The following is an 18,548-nucleotide window of genomic DNA, read 5'->3' on the forward strand; positions in this document are numbered from 1 at the left end:
AATTTAGTATACGACAGTAAAATCTTCAATGTATCATTCAGTATACGACAGCAAAACGTTCAATGAATCATTCAGTACACGGCGATAAAACTTTCAATATATTTCAGTAAATGGCAATAAAATTTTCAATGTTTGATTTCGTAATAAGTTTTCAATATAAATTGGTTTTCAGTATATGACAATAAATTCTAAATATAAATTTAGTATACGACAGTAAAATTTCCAATGTATCATTCAGTATACGGCAGTAAAACGTTCAACGTATCATTCAGTATACGACGATAAAATTTTCAATATAAATTCAATGAATGTCAATAAAACTTTCAATGTTTCATTCCGCATATGACAATACAATTTGTAATATAAATTCATTATATGACAGTAAAACATTCAACGTATCATTCAGTACACGACGATAAAATTTTCAATATAAATGCAATGAATGTCAATAAAAATTTCAACTTTTCATTCCGCATATGGCAATACAATTTGTAATATAAATTCAGTATACGACGGTAAAACGTTCAACGTATCATTCAGTATACAAGAATAAAATTTTCAATATAAATTCAATGAATGTCAATAAAACTTTCAATGTATCATTCAGTATACGACAATACAATTTGTAATATAAATTCAGTATACGACAGTAAAACGTTCAACGTATCATTCAGTATACGACGATAAAATTTTCAATATAAATTTAGTAAATGACAATAAAACTTTCAATGTTTCATTCCGCATATGACAATACAATTTGTAATATAAATTCATTATATGACAGTAAAACGTTCAACGTATCATTCAGTATACGACTATAAAATTTTCGATGTATCATTTGGCTTACGGTTTAAAAATTATTTCATATGAAAGGTAAATATTTCTTTCCCGATTATATTAGCGGTAACTATTAACAGCTGTTATAATTTTATTTATTGCACTAAAGAAAACATTACTAAAATATTTTATATTTTATTCAAGTTTTATGTATTCAAAAGCATACTTTTTCAGAGCATACAGTAAATTTTGAATTAGTTGGAGAGCTTCACCCCCTGTTAACTTTATTCACCAGCTCCCAAGAACAGATTAAAAATCAATTTAGTTTCTTTTTGATAAACAGAATGTTACATCAAAATTAAAAATGATTTAATTAAAAGCTCGCATAAATTTTATCGTTTTAACACAGATTTCCTTCTACAGATTAATTTACAATTCGTTTTAATAAAATTTAAATTTAATGATTTTTCTCGGCTTCATTTGTTATTAAATGTAAAACATTTTTTTAAAAAAATTCCTATTTAATTAAGGAAAAAAAGTAAATGGTTAATATTGCTTTAGTATTTTAAATATTTATTTTGTATTTATTATTTAATTTGCACATGTAGACTTTCAATAATTGTAAAATAGTAATTAACACGTTGAATGCCACGCTAATTTTACATGGCTTGCCCGTATGGCCAAAATGATTTTTGTGTGTTCTATACTGCATTAATTTTTCAAACCATTTTAGTAACGATAATAATATAAAAAAATTAGAAGCATAAAAAATTTACTCGAATTATGTGTTTCTAATCATCTTGGCTTCGCCGGTCACCGGTGACTCCCATGCCGCTACGAACAAACTGAGTGCCGGTCACCGGTGACTCCCATGGCATTCAACGTGTTAAGTATTAAATAATTTCTACAAATAGTAATATTTATCATTAAATGTTGCATGTGTGAGAATATTATTTCTGTTTTTACACATTTCAATACTAGAGAAAAACATAGATACGTAAATTGAAAAAATTACTTTTAGTTTGATAACAAGACTACTTTATTTTAAAATAAAGGAGCGCCACTTTCAGTTTAAAATCTTTAATTTTGCACAACAGTTAAAATCAAAAATGCATTGATTACTACAAAAAAGAACAATATTAAGAACCGATTAGTAAACGAGTATTACTAATAAATGTTGTTAGGTAAGAAATAAATTATAATTTACGGGCAAATATTAATATAATTATTTTTAGGTCGATTACAGCCAACGCTGTCTAGATCTTAAGTGATTTTAATCTTTTATCATGTGATTTTTTTTTCAACTAAAAATGCTTGAAACGGTAAGATGACAAATATCTTTTTATGATACATAAAGGTAAAAGATAATTTTTAGTACTAAGAGGTACTTTGTAACAATCATATTTCTTACGAATTAGAAACGAAATTCAATTTCTTTCCGACAATTATCTCTTTATGATCGATGCATAAAGGTAAATGATAATTTTTAGTACTAAGAGGTACTTTGTAACAATCATATTTCTTACGAATTAGAAACGAAATTCAATTTCTTTCCGACAATTATCTTTCTATGATCGATGCATAAAGGTAAATGATAATTTTTAGTACTTAGAGGCAGTGGCGTACGCAAGGGAGGGGTTTAGGGGTTTAAACACCCCCCTTGAGCTCAGACAAAATGGCAAAAATAAAAATTTTAGTAAAAATTATGCGAGGTATTACTTTTTAAGACTATATATTTTTATGTGCCTTATGCCTACTTTTTTTTCTCATGGTATTTCTCAGAATACAGAAAAAACATTTACTATAATAGGGTTGTACTTTTGAAACCAAAATCACGTGATATATATATATATATTTGCTGTTCTTGGATCTTTAGGATGTCAAAAGGCAAGAATTTAACAATTTTTAATTACTTTGAGAAAAAATCACGACCTGAACTTAGTGAGGTGACAGCATCTAGTATCAATGTAAGTTTTTCTGTTGTACAGAAATGTGATACTTCCGTTGAAGAAAACGTTTCTAGCATAACAAAATCTGATGAATGTGAAAGTGGCCCTCAAAGTGTTACTTCCCAACCATATGACATTGGACTTTTTTCAGAAGATATTACATTATGTTCTTAAACTTAAAAAATCAAATCAAAATTTAACTAAACAATGTTGTTTGAATAAAAAGTCAAAATTGTCTGGCTGTCTAAATTAGGGAAATAATAGTGCTTTATTACAGACTCGAATTTCTCTTAGTAGTTTCAGGAAACTATGAACACCCCCCTTGAAAAAATTCTGTGTACGCCACTGCTTAGAGGTACTTTGTAACAATCATATTTCTTACGAATTGGAAATGAAATTCAGACATTCTTGTTCGTAAACATTTTCTTGAAAAGCAAAAAAAAAACTTAACTTCAAAAACTGTTTAACACAAAAACATTGAAAAAGAAACAAAACACACATTAAAAATTCATTCTAAATTTAAAAAGAGAACGACAACAATTGCTAGTAATCAAAAATGGTAAATAATCTAATATTTATACGTACACAGCATAAAATGACGGATAAGATACAAACATATGCTTCATAGTAGCCTTATTTTGGATTATTTTTACAGAGTATGCAAAACCAAGGAATGTTACACATTTCATTCGGCGGCAAAAATACAGAGACAGTTTATAAAAGCCACATATGTCAACACAGTGAAAGTGGCGGAAATAAAATGAAACAGAAACAGGTGTTTACTGTTCGTAGAAAAAAAAACTGATTGTGTATCACAAAACGAATGCCAATTAAAAAGGAAAAATGTGACGTAACATAAAAACAACTTAACAAGAAGTAACGGAACGTAACAAGGATATTAATAACTGCAGATATGAATGTTTACGAAGTTTGCTTTTACTGAGGTAATTACTACTCGAAACTGAAATAAGGGAAAGGTTTTATGTGACTAATAAAATAGATTATTACCAAATTAAATTTTCCGTAAATTGCGTGAGATATAATTTTGCAGTATTTTTTAGAAAGCAAATTTTTAACTTTGCTCATACATCAGTTTAAAAAAGTTGTTATTTAGAAAATCGCTTTGTTAAAACGCAATAAATATTCGTTTGAAATAAAAAACCGTTTATAATGAATAAGATATTCATCATTATTATGAAGTATTCGAAATATTTCGAGAATCTAACAAAGCTTATAAATAAATTCGAAATAAATCTTTGTGAATTATAGAAGTATTTATTTCAAGGTAAATTTTAGCGCATATTTGCACTGCAGGAAATCAAGAAGCTGTCAAAATTATTGAATTATTAAAATGTTTTTATTAATTCAACGGCGATTCACGTTTTACTTAAGAAAAGTTGTCAACAGTATATAATGAATATCTTTTTAGGAATCACAATAGTATATTCTTGGAGTTTCATGTTTTAATCTTTATGGATTAAATTAAAAAATGATGCTAATCATGCCAGATTGTAAAAACATTTTAAGTTAAAATGAGTTTCTACTCAATTTAGAATATATTTCTGATTTTTTTTAGTTCTTTAATTAATCTAATTATAAAAAGTTTATTAATCATTACCTTAAGAAGTTTTTGCTTCATAAAACTTCTTCATTTATATTCCGTTCTTTGATTAAACTAATTATCAAAAGTTGATAAATTTTTTCGTTAAAATATTTTTGCTTCGTAAAACGTTTTTTATTTATATTCCATTCTTTCGTTAAACTAATTATTAAAAATTTAGTGATTTTTTTTCGTTAAAATGTTTTTGCTTCCTAAAAAGTTTTTATTTATATTCCATTCTTTCGTTAAACTAATTATCAAAAATTTATTGATTTTTTTTTTGTTAAATGTTCTTCGTTGGAATAAAGTAATTATCATAAGTTAATCAATTACTTCGTTAAAAAATTTTTGCTTTATAAAATGTTTATATTTATATTCCATTAAATTAATTATCAAAAACTGATCGATTTTTAAGTTTAAAAGATTTTGCTTTACGAAACATTTTCATTTATAGTTCATAAAAATTACGAATTCTATTTTAATACAATTTGAAACGTTATAACTAATAATAATTTTAGTTTCAGAATATTTTTTAAAAGGTACAAAACATAATTCGACTTAAGAGAATTTCATAATTTCTTTGGTATAAAGAAAATAAACAGAATGCAAAACAAATGTGAAAAGGATTTTAAAAAAATCCTTTTCATATCAAATCATTTGTGGTCCAAGTGTTTGTATGAATGTTTTGCTAAAATAATGTAGCAAATTATGATACCAGAAACCAACGGCGTTTAAGAACTACTTAATTTAAAATTCTTTTACGAAAGAATACAAAGCGAAGCTCTATTAACTACGTGGAAAAAAAATTATTTAATATAGACTTTACGATTGCGTTTAGTTCCTAAATATTAAAATAATTGAATAAATTAAGCGAAATTAAATGTATTGCTCTTAATATTTTATTGATTTTTCAATATTTGCTATTTGTAGAGTTTTACCCCGTTCTCGCATGGGTGAAAGCCCTTATATAGCAAGACAGAAAAGAGAAAAACCTGGTACGTAAAACATTTCATTCCAGCATTTTTTTCGAAAAAAATGAAATATCTGTAACTATCAAGATTTCTTTTATAATTCTGGCATATATATAAAACTGCTTCTTTTCCAAGATAAAGTAGATATTGTTGAAAAATTTAAAAAAAGAATAAGTAAACTCCTCCCCAAAACTAGCTATAACTGAAATAGTTTTGCTACCAGCCTTTCCTCTTTTTCGTCTCGCTTTCACCCCTGTGTTCTCGTATTATCTGAACTTTTCTAGTAGTATGAATAAAATCTTAAACAACTGATAAAAAAAGCTTCCATCTGTTTTAAATATTTTCAGCACAATTCCAGATTCTAAATGTTTTAATGTTTGTATGATTGATTGTATAAAATTAAATCAGCCATTGTCTTCAATTTAAGATATAAAAAAAAATTAATTGAAATTTGAAAAACACATAATTTTGAAATATTGGAAACGTTGAAAATCCTACATCATTTTCAATCTGTTTCGAACTAATAAGGCCTCATAGTCGATGTGGTGGTTAGAATCTTTGCCTCCCACGGTTTGGCCTCGAGGTTCGATTCTTCTAGCTAAAAGTTGGGCGTCTGATCGGATTGCAAGGATCTCCATTGATGATGAACTCTTGGACGATGACGATTGCCCATAAGAGTAGCTCAACAGTAACACTAACAACCAAGCAAAATTATTTGAAAAAACTGCTGCACAAACTGTAACTGTAATACTTGTGTAATTCTGATCTATTATCCATCTATTTAAAATTGTTTGTTTACTAACATCTTTCCTAATCCGATAAATTACAGAATATAGTGACGTCAACAGATGAATGTTCAACATATCGAATGAAGGAAAAATAAAGTTTATGTTTCAGTGCTGAGATTATTAAAGATGATAGAAAGACACATGAAGAATGTTAATATCTTAGATATCATATTTCAAAAGAAGCAAAAGTAATAATCTCACTACGATCATTTTAGAGATTGACTTAAGAGCTGCAAAAACTGAAAGCTGGATACTGCCCAATTTTTTTAACGGAGGCACCAAAACATATTTGAGATTCTTAATCCGAAACAATTTTCGTCGGTGAAAGCGTAAGATTTATTCAATACACGTTCTTCCCACCAAGAAAATGAAAAATCCTACTTTTGATAAGCAGAGTGACGAAAAGAAAAAGAATATAATTCATGGGTTATTTTTCCTATTTTTTATTTATATAAAATGCAGAAATACAAACTTTAGCAAATATTTGTGAAGATTTTCATAAATATTTAGTAAAAATGATGACGGGTTTAAACCGGCTGCTGGGTTGGTTCTGAAAAACCGTAAAATTTATGAAGTAAATCCGAAGCCACAATGGTTTTTTACCATATAAGAACAAATATTTTCAGTAAAAATTACGAAGAAAGTCCGTAATCAGTAACAAAACAACTGGTTTTTAACAGTAACAAGTTTGTACGGCGAAAGTAAATCTGTCCTATAACCAAATTTTTACCATATGGAAACAAGTTTTCCTCGTGAAAGTTATGAAGAAAATTTGTACTCGCACCAGATGTTAATGTATTATGTCAGCAGAATTTGTGTCGACCAATCATCATTGGGATTAGAACTGGTCACTTCATTGAAAGCGGCGCTCAGTTCCCTAATCCACTGCTGCTAAAGTGCTTTATTTTGAAGACATTGTGATCATAAGAATTTAACGTCAATATTGTATCGGAACGCAAAAATGCATAATGAAAACCAGAATTTCAACTGACGGTTTTAATTCGTTTGTGATTTGAGTGAATAAAGGAGTAAAACCGTTTTGTCGACAAAACGGTTTTAAAAATTAAATATTGAAAAATAAATTTTTTTTGCATTTTCTACGATTAATTATGCACGGAGAAAAAAATTCTGTTAAAATTACCATGCTGTATGAGAATGACATTTTTGATTTTAAAAAAAAATTTAAAAAAAAACAACATAATTCTGGCTAATGAAACTTAAAAATACGGTATTTTAATCATTCATTCGGAAATTTTTCCGTTCATAAGGTAACGGTTCACCGGAAATTTCGATTTATAAAATTATAATTCTTATTTTCCCGCATTTAGTAAAAAATCCGAAATTGAGATAAAACAGTCAATAAAAGATTTTTCTCACTGTTAACAGTTTGAATACCATCTTTTTTACAATTTTCTTTTACTGTTTTGTTTAAATATGGGAAAATAACAATTAAATAAATTGTTATTTAACCATATTTTCTGATAAATTTTTAACAATGCAATGCATGGACCAAGGACAATTTAATCATAAGCATCCCAACTTTTGGGTATAAGAAATGATAACAATATTTAACAGTCAATGGATTTGCCTTTTGGACACAAGGAAAAATACACAAAAAAAACTAAATTAATCTTTAACAATAAGTTAGAAATCTTTTACGTGTAGTATGTCCTTTTCCTCAAAAAGCAATTTCTGATATACACTTATAAGACTCGTTGCTGAGAAACTGACATATCAATTACAAAATCACTAAATTTATCATAAGAAAAAAGCATATTAAAGCAACAGTAATATAAAAAAAATAATCATTGTAGAAAATCAATATTTTTAAGTTTTTCGCACTATCGCTTAAAATGTTAAAATATTGGATATTTTATTTATTATTTGTTTTCATTATTACTAAAGTAACTAAATTAACCAGATCAAAAAGAATATTGATGAGGTTAATAAGCGGTGAAATTTTTAAAGACCCATAGAGAAATTACTAAAGTAAACTAATTTTATCTAAAAATATTTAACTAACTTTAGTGAAATGTGCTCGCCTCGAAACGCGATCGATTAATATTCAATACAAAATTTAAATTCCTTCGCTTTATTATTTCTAAAATCAATATGGCTTTTACATTTTTAGGATCAAAAGATATCACGCATAATTAAAGCCATTCATCTTTTGGAGAATGGCCCTTAACTCTGAATTTCATTTTAAGTTATAGTTTCATCCTTTTTGAAATGAGAGATAAGATGATGCATAGAACTCGACAATTTCATAATATAATAGGAACGTTGAATAAATAATCCCAAGAAACTGAAGTGGTAAGATATTAGTTAATTAAGAACTTCATTCTCTTTGAAAATATACAATTTGGAAGGAACAGTCGACATGCTTCGAGCGCTCAAATATAGACACCCATTTTCAAGACTTGCTAGATATGAATGAGAAAAAACAAATGTGTTTGTTTTCTTTATCTGTTATACTTAATTTTTCTAATAAAAAAATTAAAAAATTTTTTATTAAAAAATTAATAATATTAATTAAAAAAAATAAGCCAACGATACAAGAATTTCAGAAAATTAACACACTTGATTACAGTTTTATCTGGTTCAAACTTATTTTAAAGTATTTTTTACAATGAACTGATAAGTTTATAATATTTTTTAAAATTATTTCAATATTATATTTTAAAGTATTTTCAATTTCATGACTATAGTTATATCTATGAACTAAAAAATATATATAGGCAAATATATCCTAAAAAACTGTTAATGCAGTTGAATGCAATTTCTAATTAGGATTTAATTATGTATTTCATGCTTATTTATGTTTTAAACATTTTTAGTCATTTTATACTCATCATATATGGAATTAGTTATTGCTAAAAGATACGACTAATATGCCAAATGCATTAGATCGTGTAAAAGAAACCCTATTGTTGAAATAAATTCAAGTTTATAAGGAAAAAAAGAAAATACATCTAATAACGCTTCTAATAATAACACATCTAAGAGTAACACGTCTAATAATAACAAATTGTAATATAAATTACAAGACAATAATATCCGTGTGATTATTTAATGCGTATTTACTAACTAATATTTTGGAATTAGCTTTTTTATAACGTCTACAACACAATACGAGTTTTTCTTCTTTTCTTTAATTATTCAGACCAATTTTTTACGGTTACAGAACCTTAAAACGGGTCGAGTATCTTTTGGATGAATCCCTAATATAACTACGTGGTTTAATTAGGTGGTCCTAGTTGGTGCGATATAAGTCTGGTTGTTTACCGTATTAGGTGAAAGCAGTTAATATGCGATTTTTTTCAAAGTTAACTGTTTGAATACCATCTTATTTATAGCTATTTGACTGTTTTGCATGAATATGGTAAAATAACACAAAATAAATTGTTATTTAACCATTTTTTTCCGAGAAATTTCTAAGAGTGTACTAACCAAAGAAGAACTACTAATTATTTTGATGATATTTAATGTGTTTTTCAATAAGCGTTAATTTTAATGCAATTTTTTTTCAATAGCCGTTTTATCAATAAAACTCTCAAAATAATAAGTTTCATGTCTAACAGTTGAATTTGCAAACCTTAAGTGGTACCTAATCTAATTCTGAATTTATTTTTGATGCGGAAAGTGAATAAAAGACGCTGTATCACAATTTTCAAACGAGAACTCTTAAAAACGTTGAGAAAAGTTAGAAAAGAAACACAATTAGTTATTCTTGAGTTTGTTCATTTTATTTTGAATTGAAAAGTTCTATGAGAAATACTAAAGCAATTTTTTATAAATTTCGCAATTTGCTTTGTTACTGGCAATAATTTTATAAAAATGACCAAAATGTCAAGTAAATTATGGCTTATTGTTTAGATATAAATTTAATTACAGGATTCAAAAATCATTACTGCTTTGACAAAATTATATTTTTGGAATCTCTGTGATATTCCCACGAAACTCTATGGCTGCGTGGAGCACCATTTGGGAACCACTGGTCAGGATATTGAGAAAAATGCGTAAAGCCAATAATTCTAACGCTAAAATTAAGCGCAAAGTTTAACACTAGTATAAAGGTTATGGGTATATTTTAGAACATTTTTTAAATCTGATATTCATTTATACATTCATATAAAAAGATATTTTATACAAATGTAACATTATGTAATTATATTATTTTATACAAATATAACATTACGTTGTAATTATGCGATTATAACATTTACCAGCGGATAACGTTAATAAAGCGGTTAATAAACGATAATTATGGTTATGATTTCAATTAACCTATTCAGGTAAATTTATAAGTATTTTGCAGTTAAAAACATAACAAAAAATATTTGATTAAATAAAGCAGAAAACAAGCAATTAGTTACCTACAGCAAATACAAAGAAAACGCTTTAAGTGATTCATATACTTATACTTATAACTCTTACGAGATATTTTGAGGTTTGTTTGTATGAACATCAAAATAGAAATATCATAATGTACTCTCATAACACAGATCAAGATGGACAGTTCACCTTCCACTAAAGACAAGTATCAACGCATCAAACAAAAGCGTAGATCGTCCTTGTTTATATGTCCATTAGATAACGATAAATATTACATAAAATATAAATAACAATTTGAGGTACAACACAATGGCTGAAACCAACATTTTCAGGACTATTTTGTTGCGAAACGTGTAATCATCCACAAATTTACCAAACATTGTCCTACGCGAATTCTATAAACCGTTCGCAACCAGCACTTAATTTGTTTCATGCATAAAACATAAGATTATTTTGTACAATTTATTTCCAAAGTAGCCATGTGTAAAGAAAATTATATGGTTTTAGAAACGGGGTTTTACAGGTGCGTTATAAGCATGGGTATAATTGTGCCACTCATCTTAAAGGGATTCATATTTTTTTTGCAGTTTTCTGTATGATGGAAAGTACTGGATGCAAGATTTTCCCCTCCCCCCCTTTTTTTGAAGATAACTTATTGCAGACCATTGTTAATTTTGAGATTGATATGAACCTATGTTTTATGTTATTGAAACAATGTTTTTTATACAAGTACAGTAAAAATGGAAAACAGTGGGATAAAGTGGTATTAAAGAAAGACAATAGTTGAGTATATCACCGCCATGTAGATTCATGGGGTGAAACTCTCAAAATGATTATTTTAACTTTAAAGGGGTCTGGTGCACAAAAATTATTGCTAAAAATCATTAAAATTATCTTTAAAATGCTGAAAGAATTATGTTTTTGATTAGAATGAATTATGTTTTCGATTAGAATGAATTATGTTTTCGATTAGAATGAATTATGTTTTTGATTAGAATGAATTATGTTTTCGATTAGAATGAATTATGTTTTCGATTGGAATGAATTATGTTTTCGATTAGAATGAATTATGTTTTTGATTAGAATGAATTGAATTTTCGGTTAGAATTAATTATGATTTTGATTTGAATGAATTATGTTTTCGATTAGAATTAATTATGTTTTTGATTAGAATGAATTATGTTTTTGATTAGAATGAAAAATTGGACGGTAAAGAGAGGTTTGATTTTGTTTTCTTCCATGTTAAACTTCAAGTGGTTCTGAAACTTTGAAGACTTTTTTCTCAGCCAACACTTTTCCATATTTTTTTATAACTTAAATACAACTAAGAACAGATTGACTTAACTTTGAAATATCTACATTTTTGTTACTTTGCAACAAATTGTTTTCAAGAATTTTGTAGATTTTGCTTGAAAGTTTTTAAGCAAAAAAAATAATTAGTTCTAAACATTTCAAAAATTTTTTAACCATTAATAGCAAAAATTTTTTAAAAGAAATTAAATGTATATATTTTTATTTATATTAAGCCAGAAATTGTTCATCAAGCATAGTTTTTTTCAACTATTACAAAATTTAGAAAAATTCCGAACTTGTTAAAAACAATTTTTTGAATGACTTTAGAGCAGTTTCTGATCATATAAATATGATCTAATTTAACCGTCGTAATATTTGAGAAAATTTACACAATAAAAAATTTTGTAAACATTTACCCAATCCTCCTCCGTTAAACAATTTTTAGAAAAACCACTTAACTGTGATAAATAATCCACCAGACCCTATTTAGAATTTAATTTTGACTAACAAAAAAAGAAAAAACATGAAAGCGCTTTTCATTGTAAATTAATTTATTCCTCAAAGTTGGATTTCATTTTTATCCTTAAACTGAGAACCAAATATGCATAAAAATAATAATTAGAAAAAAAAAACTTTTTTTTTTTTAATCAACAGCATATTTTTTTCGGAAAAAAATTAAAAAAAGTGCATAACGAGCAAATAAATATAATTATCATTATTACTTGCTTATTTTTTTCTTTTTCTTTACAAATATTTTGGAAATATGGAATTACCAAACTTAATTTGTGATTTATTTTTTTGGTTTTTTCATTTTAGATTATACTAAAATACAATAAAAATTTTCAGAGCTTAAGAAAGTAATTGCAGTGTGCTAAGAGATAGAAAAAAATCTAAAAAAATTTTTTTTATCAATGTGCTAAACAAAAAAAATCACTATATTTACAAGAAGTTAAATGTCAAAAAATCCGTATTGTGATAAGGACATCAATACAATGTTAATCAGAATGGGATTGTATATCAGAAATTGAAGCATTATTATAATTGCGTTGAGAACAAATATTTTTTGCATGAAATTTTGAGGAAAACAGTAAATTATCAAAACTACCACAGTATGAAAAAACTTACATTGTTGCTGTCTCTATGAAAACAATATTAAGCTTGTTAATTTTTACCGAAGCACAGTCGTATTGATTTTGAAAAAATTGACAATAAAATATCTTTTAATAATGCGTGATAAAATTTTACAAATGTATTAAAATTTGGTACTTTCATCTCGACTCTCACTCAGTTAAATGTACTTTTTAGTATTGTATTTTGCACTAAATTATACTAAAGAGAATTATAGTTTTGAAGCCAGAATTTCAGTGAGACGTTACCATATGAACGGGAAATTTTCCAAATGAATGGTTTAAGTACTGTTTTTATTACAGGGGTTTTTTGCGAAAAATGTCATTACCATACAGTACAGTAGTTAAACCAGAATTTTTTTTGTCTGTACTTTTCAACAGCCATATATATACAGGGTTATTCATAATTCCCTCCGGGCAGGAACTAGACTATCGCATTGATGTATGCCGTGTGACCAAGGGTTCACACATAGAACACTTGTAATGTATGTAAGTAAAACTTGAATAGTTTCGGAATAATTCCATATGTTTCTTTCTTTCATAGTCGTCTTCTTTTTTCTTTTTTTTTACTATAACGCTTCGAAACCCAAGAGGAAATTATGAATAACCCTGTATATATATGTGACAAAAAGGAGAAACTAATTACTTTCTAATTTTCAGTACACTAATTGTAAGCATTTTTTAAACCTATTTCGCAATATATTTTAAAATGTACCGTTCTCATACACAATTAAATTTCAGAAAGAAATAATTCGTACAAAATCAACTTCTTCAAATAGAACATTTAGCTTAATTTTATAAAACATCAATTCAAAATTTACCTATTTTACAGTTACCTATTTTAATAAAAACAAGCTTTAAATCAATAATTTAACATTTAATTTTAAGTGTTTTAATACTTTGACTTTAAAGCCATTAAAAACCTGTCTCAATTTTTACATGTAAAATATATTCTCCTTGTTTTATTAGAACCTTCGACGTGTGATAGTCTCGTATAAATTGTCTCTATGCAAATCACGTTTGACGAAGCTAAAGTAATAAAACGCTTGCGTGAGTTGGAAGCAATTATGTTTCACCGTGTCTCTCTGATTTATTTATTAAACGAAATCGGCAACGGTTAACGAAGCACCGCAAGTTTTATTGCTACACGTATTGGAATAGTTGTTAAAAATTAAAAAATCATTTTGTTAATTCTTTTATTGGTTTCAATATTAAGAAAAATGTCACCGTTTTTTAAATATCAAATTAATTAAAGTTTTGCTTGAAATTTTTAGTAATCCTCATTCAAATTATTAATCATTACTTTTGATTAAATTACTGTTTTGTTTTTTTTATTTCCAATGCAGCAGGCGATACAGACATTATCCTAACTCCGTACAGAGATCAAAAGAAAAGAAAAATACAAATGCAGAAGGAGATGAAATATACAAAATACAAAAACAAAAGAAAAAACATCAAACACAAAAATTAAATCAAGAATTTAAATTTGATTAAATTATTAATTAAATAATAAGAACCGTTATTTGTATTATTAATCATTGCCTTCGAAATTTGATTTTACTATTAATTAACTTTGATCTTTTAATTATTTAGCAAGCTATAGATTTTACTAATAATTCTAACATTGCTAAGCTGATTTTAAACTAGACATTTCAGTTTTAACCAACTTACTATGTAAACCTAGTTTTAGGCGTGGTATATCCAAAACATGGCTCAATCAAATTACGCCTCAATCATTCAATCAATCTATTTAAATTTCTAAATTTCTCATATATAATATCGATATTTTGCAACATTGATAAAATTTTAAATACTCTTAAATAACTGCTGACAAGTTAAGTGCGAGTGAGCACAAATGACCTTTAAAATTTTAAAATGAACTATTGCTTTTTTAATAATGCAAGAAATCTTTTTCTTTTTGGTCAAATTCACACAAGCAAGATGTTTTATACGCAAATTGAAAAATTGTAAAGTTAAAGAAAGAATAATTAATACAGTTGTTTAACAGCACGTAATTGAAAAAAGTTTCTTGCACAAATTTAAAAACAAAATTCAATTTTTAAAAGTTTTCAAATCTCAAATAAAGTTTAGAATAAGTGCTACTTGAATTGATTACATTTTTTCTAAATAATATCATTTTTATGCATCTTTATAAAAATTTGAAATTTTATTACGATTTAAAATTTTACATTTCTTTATGCATAGCAAACAAAAATTTTTGCAACATTTGAAATTATTAAAAAAGAGTTGCAGCCAACGACTTTTTTTCTAACTCAGGTGTAATTGAAGAAAATGTGTTTAAAATATCTCCTTAATTTCTATTTTCTTAAACATACTACGTTATGTATCTTGTTCATGCGTAGCTAACTCAAAATATTAGGTCAATATAAAGCTATAATTAACATAACTTTGAATTAGTGATACTCAGTTTAAACTCTGTAACTCACAGGCTGTGAATTAAAAATGGGCTCGTATCTACAATTATTGAATTAAACATGGCGTTAGATAAATATCCACATTTTCATAAAAATATCGAAAACTGCAATTTAATGCTTGCATCGATAATGATTAAATAAAGAGTTGAAATAATACTTTGACTTCGCAAATTTGGCATAACTCTCTAAGTATCTTAGACAATGCTTAGTTATCTGGAGTTAAAATACATATTATATAATATTATATTATTTTGATAAAATACTAAATGCATGCCCCCTAAGCTCACAGAATATTGATAATTTTAATATCGCTGATGTACACTGTACATAATAAATAAGAGAAGTCTGTGCATAATTTTGTAATTTTTGTGATTGATGTTAAAAAAAAATATATAGTAGAATAGTCTGAATATTTGACGGAAAATCAGGAAATTAAGTCATGAATAGCAGTGAATAATATATTCTGGTTATCGCATAAAGCCATTATCACAAGTCAAAATTCTCCATAACATTAAAGAAGTACATTAAAACACGAAAGAGAATTTTAATTATAAGTATTTATGAAGTAAGTAAAAAAAACTAATTATCATAAAAAAGCTCATTAAATTTAATATAATAAGATTTGAAATGTCTCATAAAGTATTCAAAAATAGAACATAATACTTTTAATTAAAATCACAAAAAAATTCGAATGCAATTTTTGATATAAAACAAATAGATTTCAGAACAAGAAAATTTTTATGAATCTAAGCACATTTTATTCCCGACATGAAAATTTATAGAATGGTGCTAAAAATCACGCTTAAAGTTGATGCGCAAACAAAAAAATCTATAAAACTGTCTCCTAAAGTTATGAGCTTATTTAACTTTTAGAAACGAATAAAGTGCTGGAAAATCTCCGTCATACTCTGACTTTGGTATTAATAATGAGGAAAATTCAGATCTTTTATGCAACAGGATTAAATACCTATTCTTTGACAAACATAAATATTATCTAAAGTATTAGGAAAGCAAAAGGAAAGTAATCCGTATTTTTGTTTTAATTTGTAAGGATTTCAAGCTTTTCATATCAATGAAAAATGACAAATTTTCACAAAATTCGAAAAATATCAGAGAAACTTTTGACAGCTTATGTAGATGAATTATAGCTTAAGCTTACATATTTTTGGTATAAAAACAAATAAAAAATAAGTTCCATGATTGGAATAAGAAGCTCATTAATATTTACCCAAGCGCTTTGGTATTGATTTTGGAAAAATTAACAATAAAATGTGGCTTAATTTTTTTTCTTGGTATAAAAACCATTTATACGTCAGTTTCGTATTTTCGTATTTTTACTAAATGTGAGGTAATAAGAATTTTTTAAAAACCAGAATTTCCGGTAAACCGTAACCATATGAACGGCAAAATTACCAACAAACGATTTAAATACCGTGTATTTTGACTTTATTTACCAGAATTATGGTTTTATTTAGCATAAATGTCACAACCATACAGTATGGTAATTTTACCAGAATTTTTTTCCGTGTAAAATGGCATGAAGTTAAACCCTTTTTAAAAATTATTCTATAAATAGCGCACTTTTCTGAATTGAATAAATATGGCAGCCTTGGCCGTTTTTAATACACTGATAGAACTTTTTTTCTTAAATTGTGGTAAAATAACCGTGAGCAGTCAGTCTATTCTATTAAGCCTAAAGTTTACTGTAGAGAACATTTTTTGTCATTACTGTTTTGCACCCATTTACAACTAGTATGGTTAAGAAATCATGACACAAAACTATGTGGTATTTTTAACCCTTTAAGCTAGCATGGTTTCAAAACTGTAAAAAGGAAACTTCTCAGTTCTCCCAACTTTTTCTTTCTTGCATCCTTTTTCAAGACAAAAAAAAAATTCAAATAAAAAAGATGATGGAAGACTAAGAAAAGGAAAAAAAAACTGTGAAGCACTCCTTTGGGCGACGACTAAAGGCAACCATACTTCTTTGTACATTTTTCCTCAGTGCAAAGTATCATTGTTTGTTGGAAGAAAATTTCGTTCCTGAACAAGATTAAGAATAAAAGTGCAACTTTTCTCCCCTCTTTCTTATAACGATTCTTAATATTCTTACCTCCCCCTTTAGGGGAGCTTTTTTAAATACATTTCTTCACACCAATGCACTTTTTGATGCGTAGGTAATAATCAAATGATTAATGGTAATGTTAACTTCATGCGATGAACTGTCCTTAACTTTCAAAGTTGCGGCGAAAAAGAAAATAAAACTGGACATTGGAGATAGTTTAGAAGCTTTATGGCAGTGCAATCTGGGCTTAAATGAGAGTATCTTATTCTTATAAATTCACAATTAGGGAATGCAAGCTGCGGCAAACTCTTCATGTGTTTAAGGTAATGGAGGAAATATTGTGATGTCTATGCTCGGACTCGAAACCCTGTCCTGTCGGTCATGAGATTTACAGATTAGACCTTTCGGCTTCAACATGTACCCATCTGCAAAAAACTAAGTGGCTTCATTAGGTGGACCTGATTGGTGCCATAAAATTCTGGTTGTCTAATCGTATTAGGTGAAAGCAGTTAATAAACGGTTTTTTTCATAGTTAACAGTTTGAATACCATCTTATTTTTGATTATTTAACTGTTACGCTTGAATAAGATAAAATAACAATTAAATCAATTGCTATCTAAGCACTTTTTCCTAGAAATTTCTAGCAGTGTATTATAAATACAGTTTTATACAGTTACAAAAGTTCTATTAAAGATTTTTCTATCTATGATATTAAAGATAAGTTCTATTGAAGTTTGCAGTTTTATAAGTTCTATCAAAGATTTTTACAGAAAATATAAAATAAGAGTTTGCTTTTATATTAAAATTAAAGAACCAACATTTTCTTGTAAAACTTTTTTTTCACAATTGCGTAAATTGTATTAAATGTTCCTACAGAAAATATAAAATAAAGAGTTACATTATATTAGCACTAAGGGTTAATGGACAAAAAGTTATGAACTCTTGTAGCATAAAAACAATCTATAGAAAATGTTTGACATATGCTTTATATTAATGGTAATAAAAGTCCAATAGAGGCAAAGCTCCTCGCTGGTTGCCAGATTAGATTACTATTCTTGGTCAAACATAGAAATTTCTTAAAAATAAACCATTTGAAGAAAAAAATCTTTTTTATTTCATAAGGTTTTATGCCTTTCATATCGGTGAAAAATGACAAAATCTATTGAGATTCGAGAAATGGACTGTAACTTTTGGCAACGTATAACATTTTT

General features: G+C 26.9%; 1 protein-coding gene across 5 annotated transcripts in view; it reads right to left on the reverse strand.

Annotated features, from left to right (window-relative positions):
• Window positions 1–18,548, reverse strand: part of Mctp (multiple C2 domain and transmembrane region protein) — a 227,300-nt gene that overhangs the window by 128,905 nt on the left and 79,847 nt on the right. Inside the window, exon 1 of one of the 5 annotated variants that reach the window (XM_071177744.2) lies at window positions 3,312–3,465. The exons of the other annotated variants lie outside the window; for them this stretch is intronic. Within the exon in view, the coding sequence (XP_071033845.1) occupies window positions 3,312–3,318 (7 nt within the window). The 5' untranslated portion in view covers window positions 3,319–3,465. Of the gene's footprint in view, window positions 1–3,311; window positions 3,466–18,548 lie in introns of those variants that run through there. 5 annotated transcript variants of the gene reach the window in all.

This window comes from Parasteatoda tepidariorum, chromosome 2 (assembly GCF_982258835.1).
Source record: "Parasteatoda tepidariorum strain Cologne lab strain chromosome 2, Ptep-v5.0, whole genome shotgun sequence".
NCBI classification, from domain to species: Eukaryota; Metazoa; Arthropoda; class Arachnida; order Araneae; family Theridiidae; genus Parasteatoda; species Parasteatoda tepidariorum.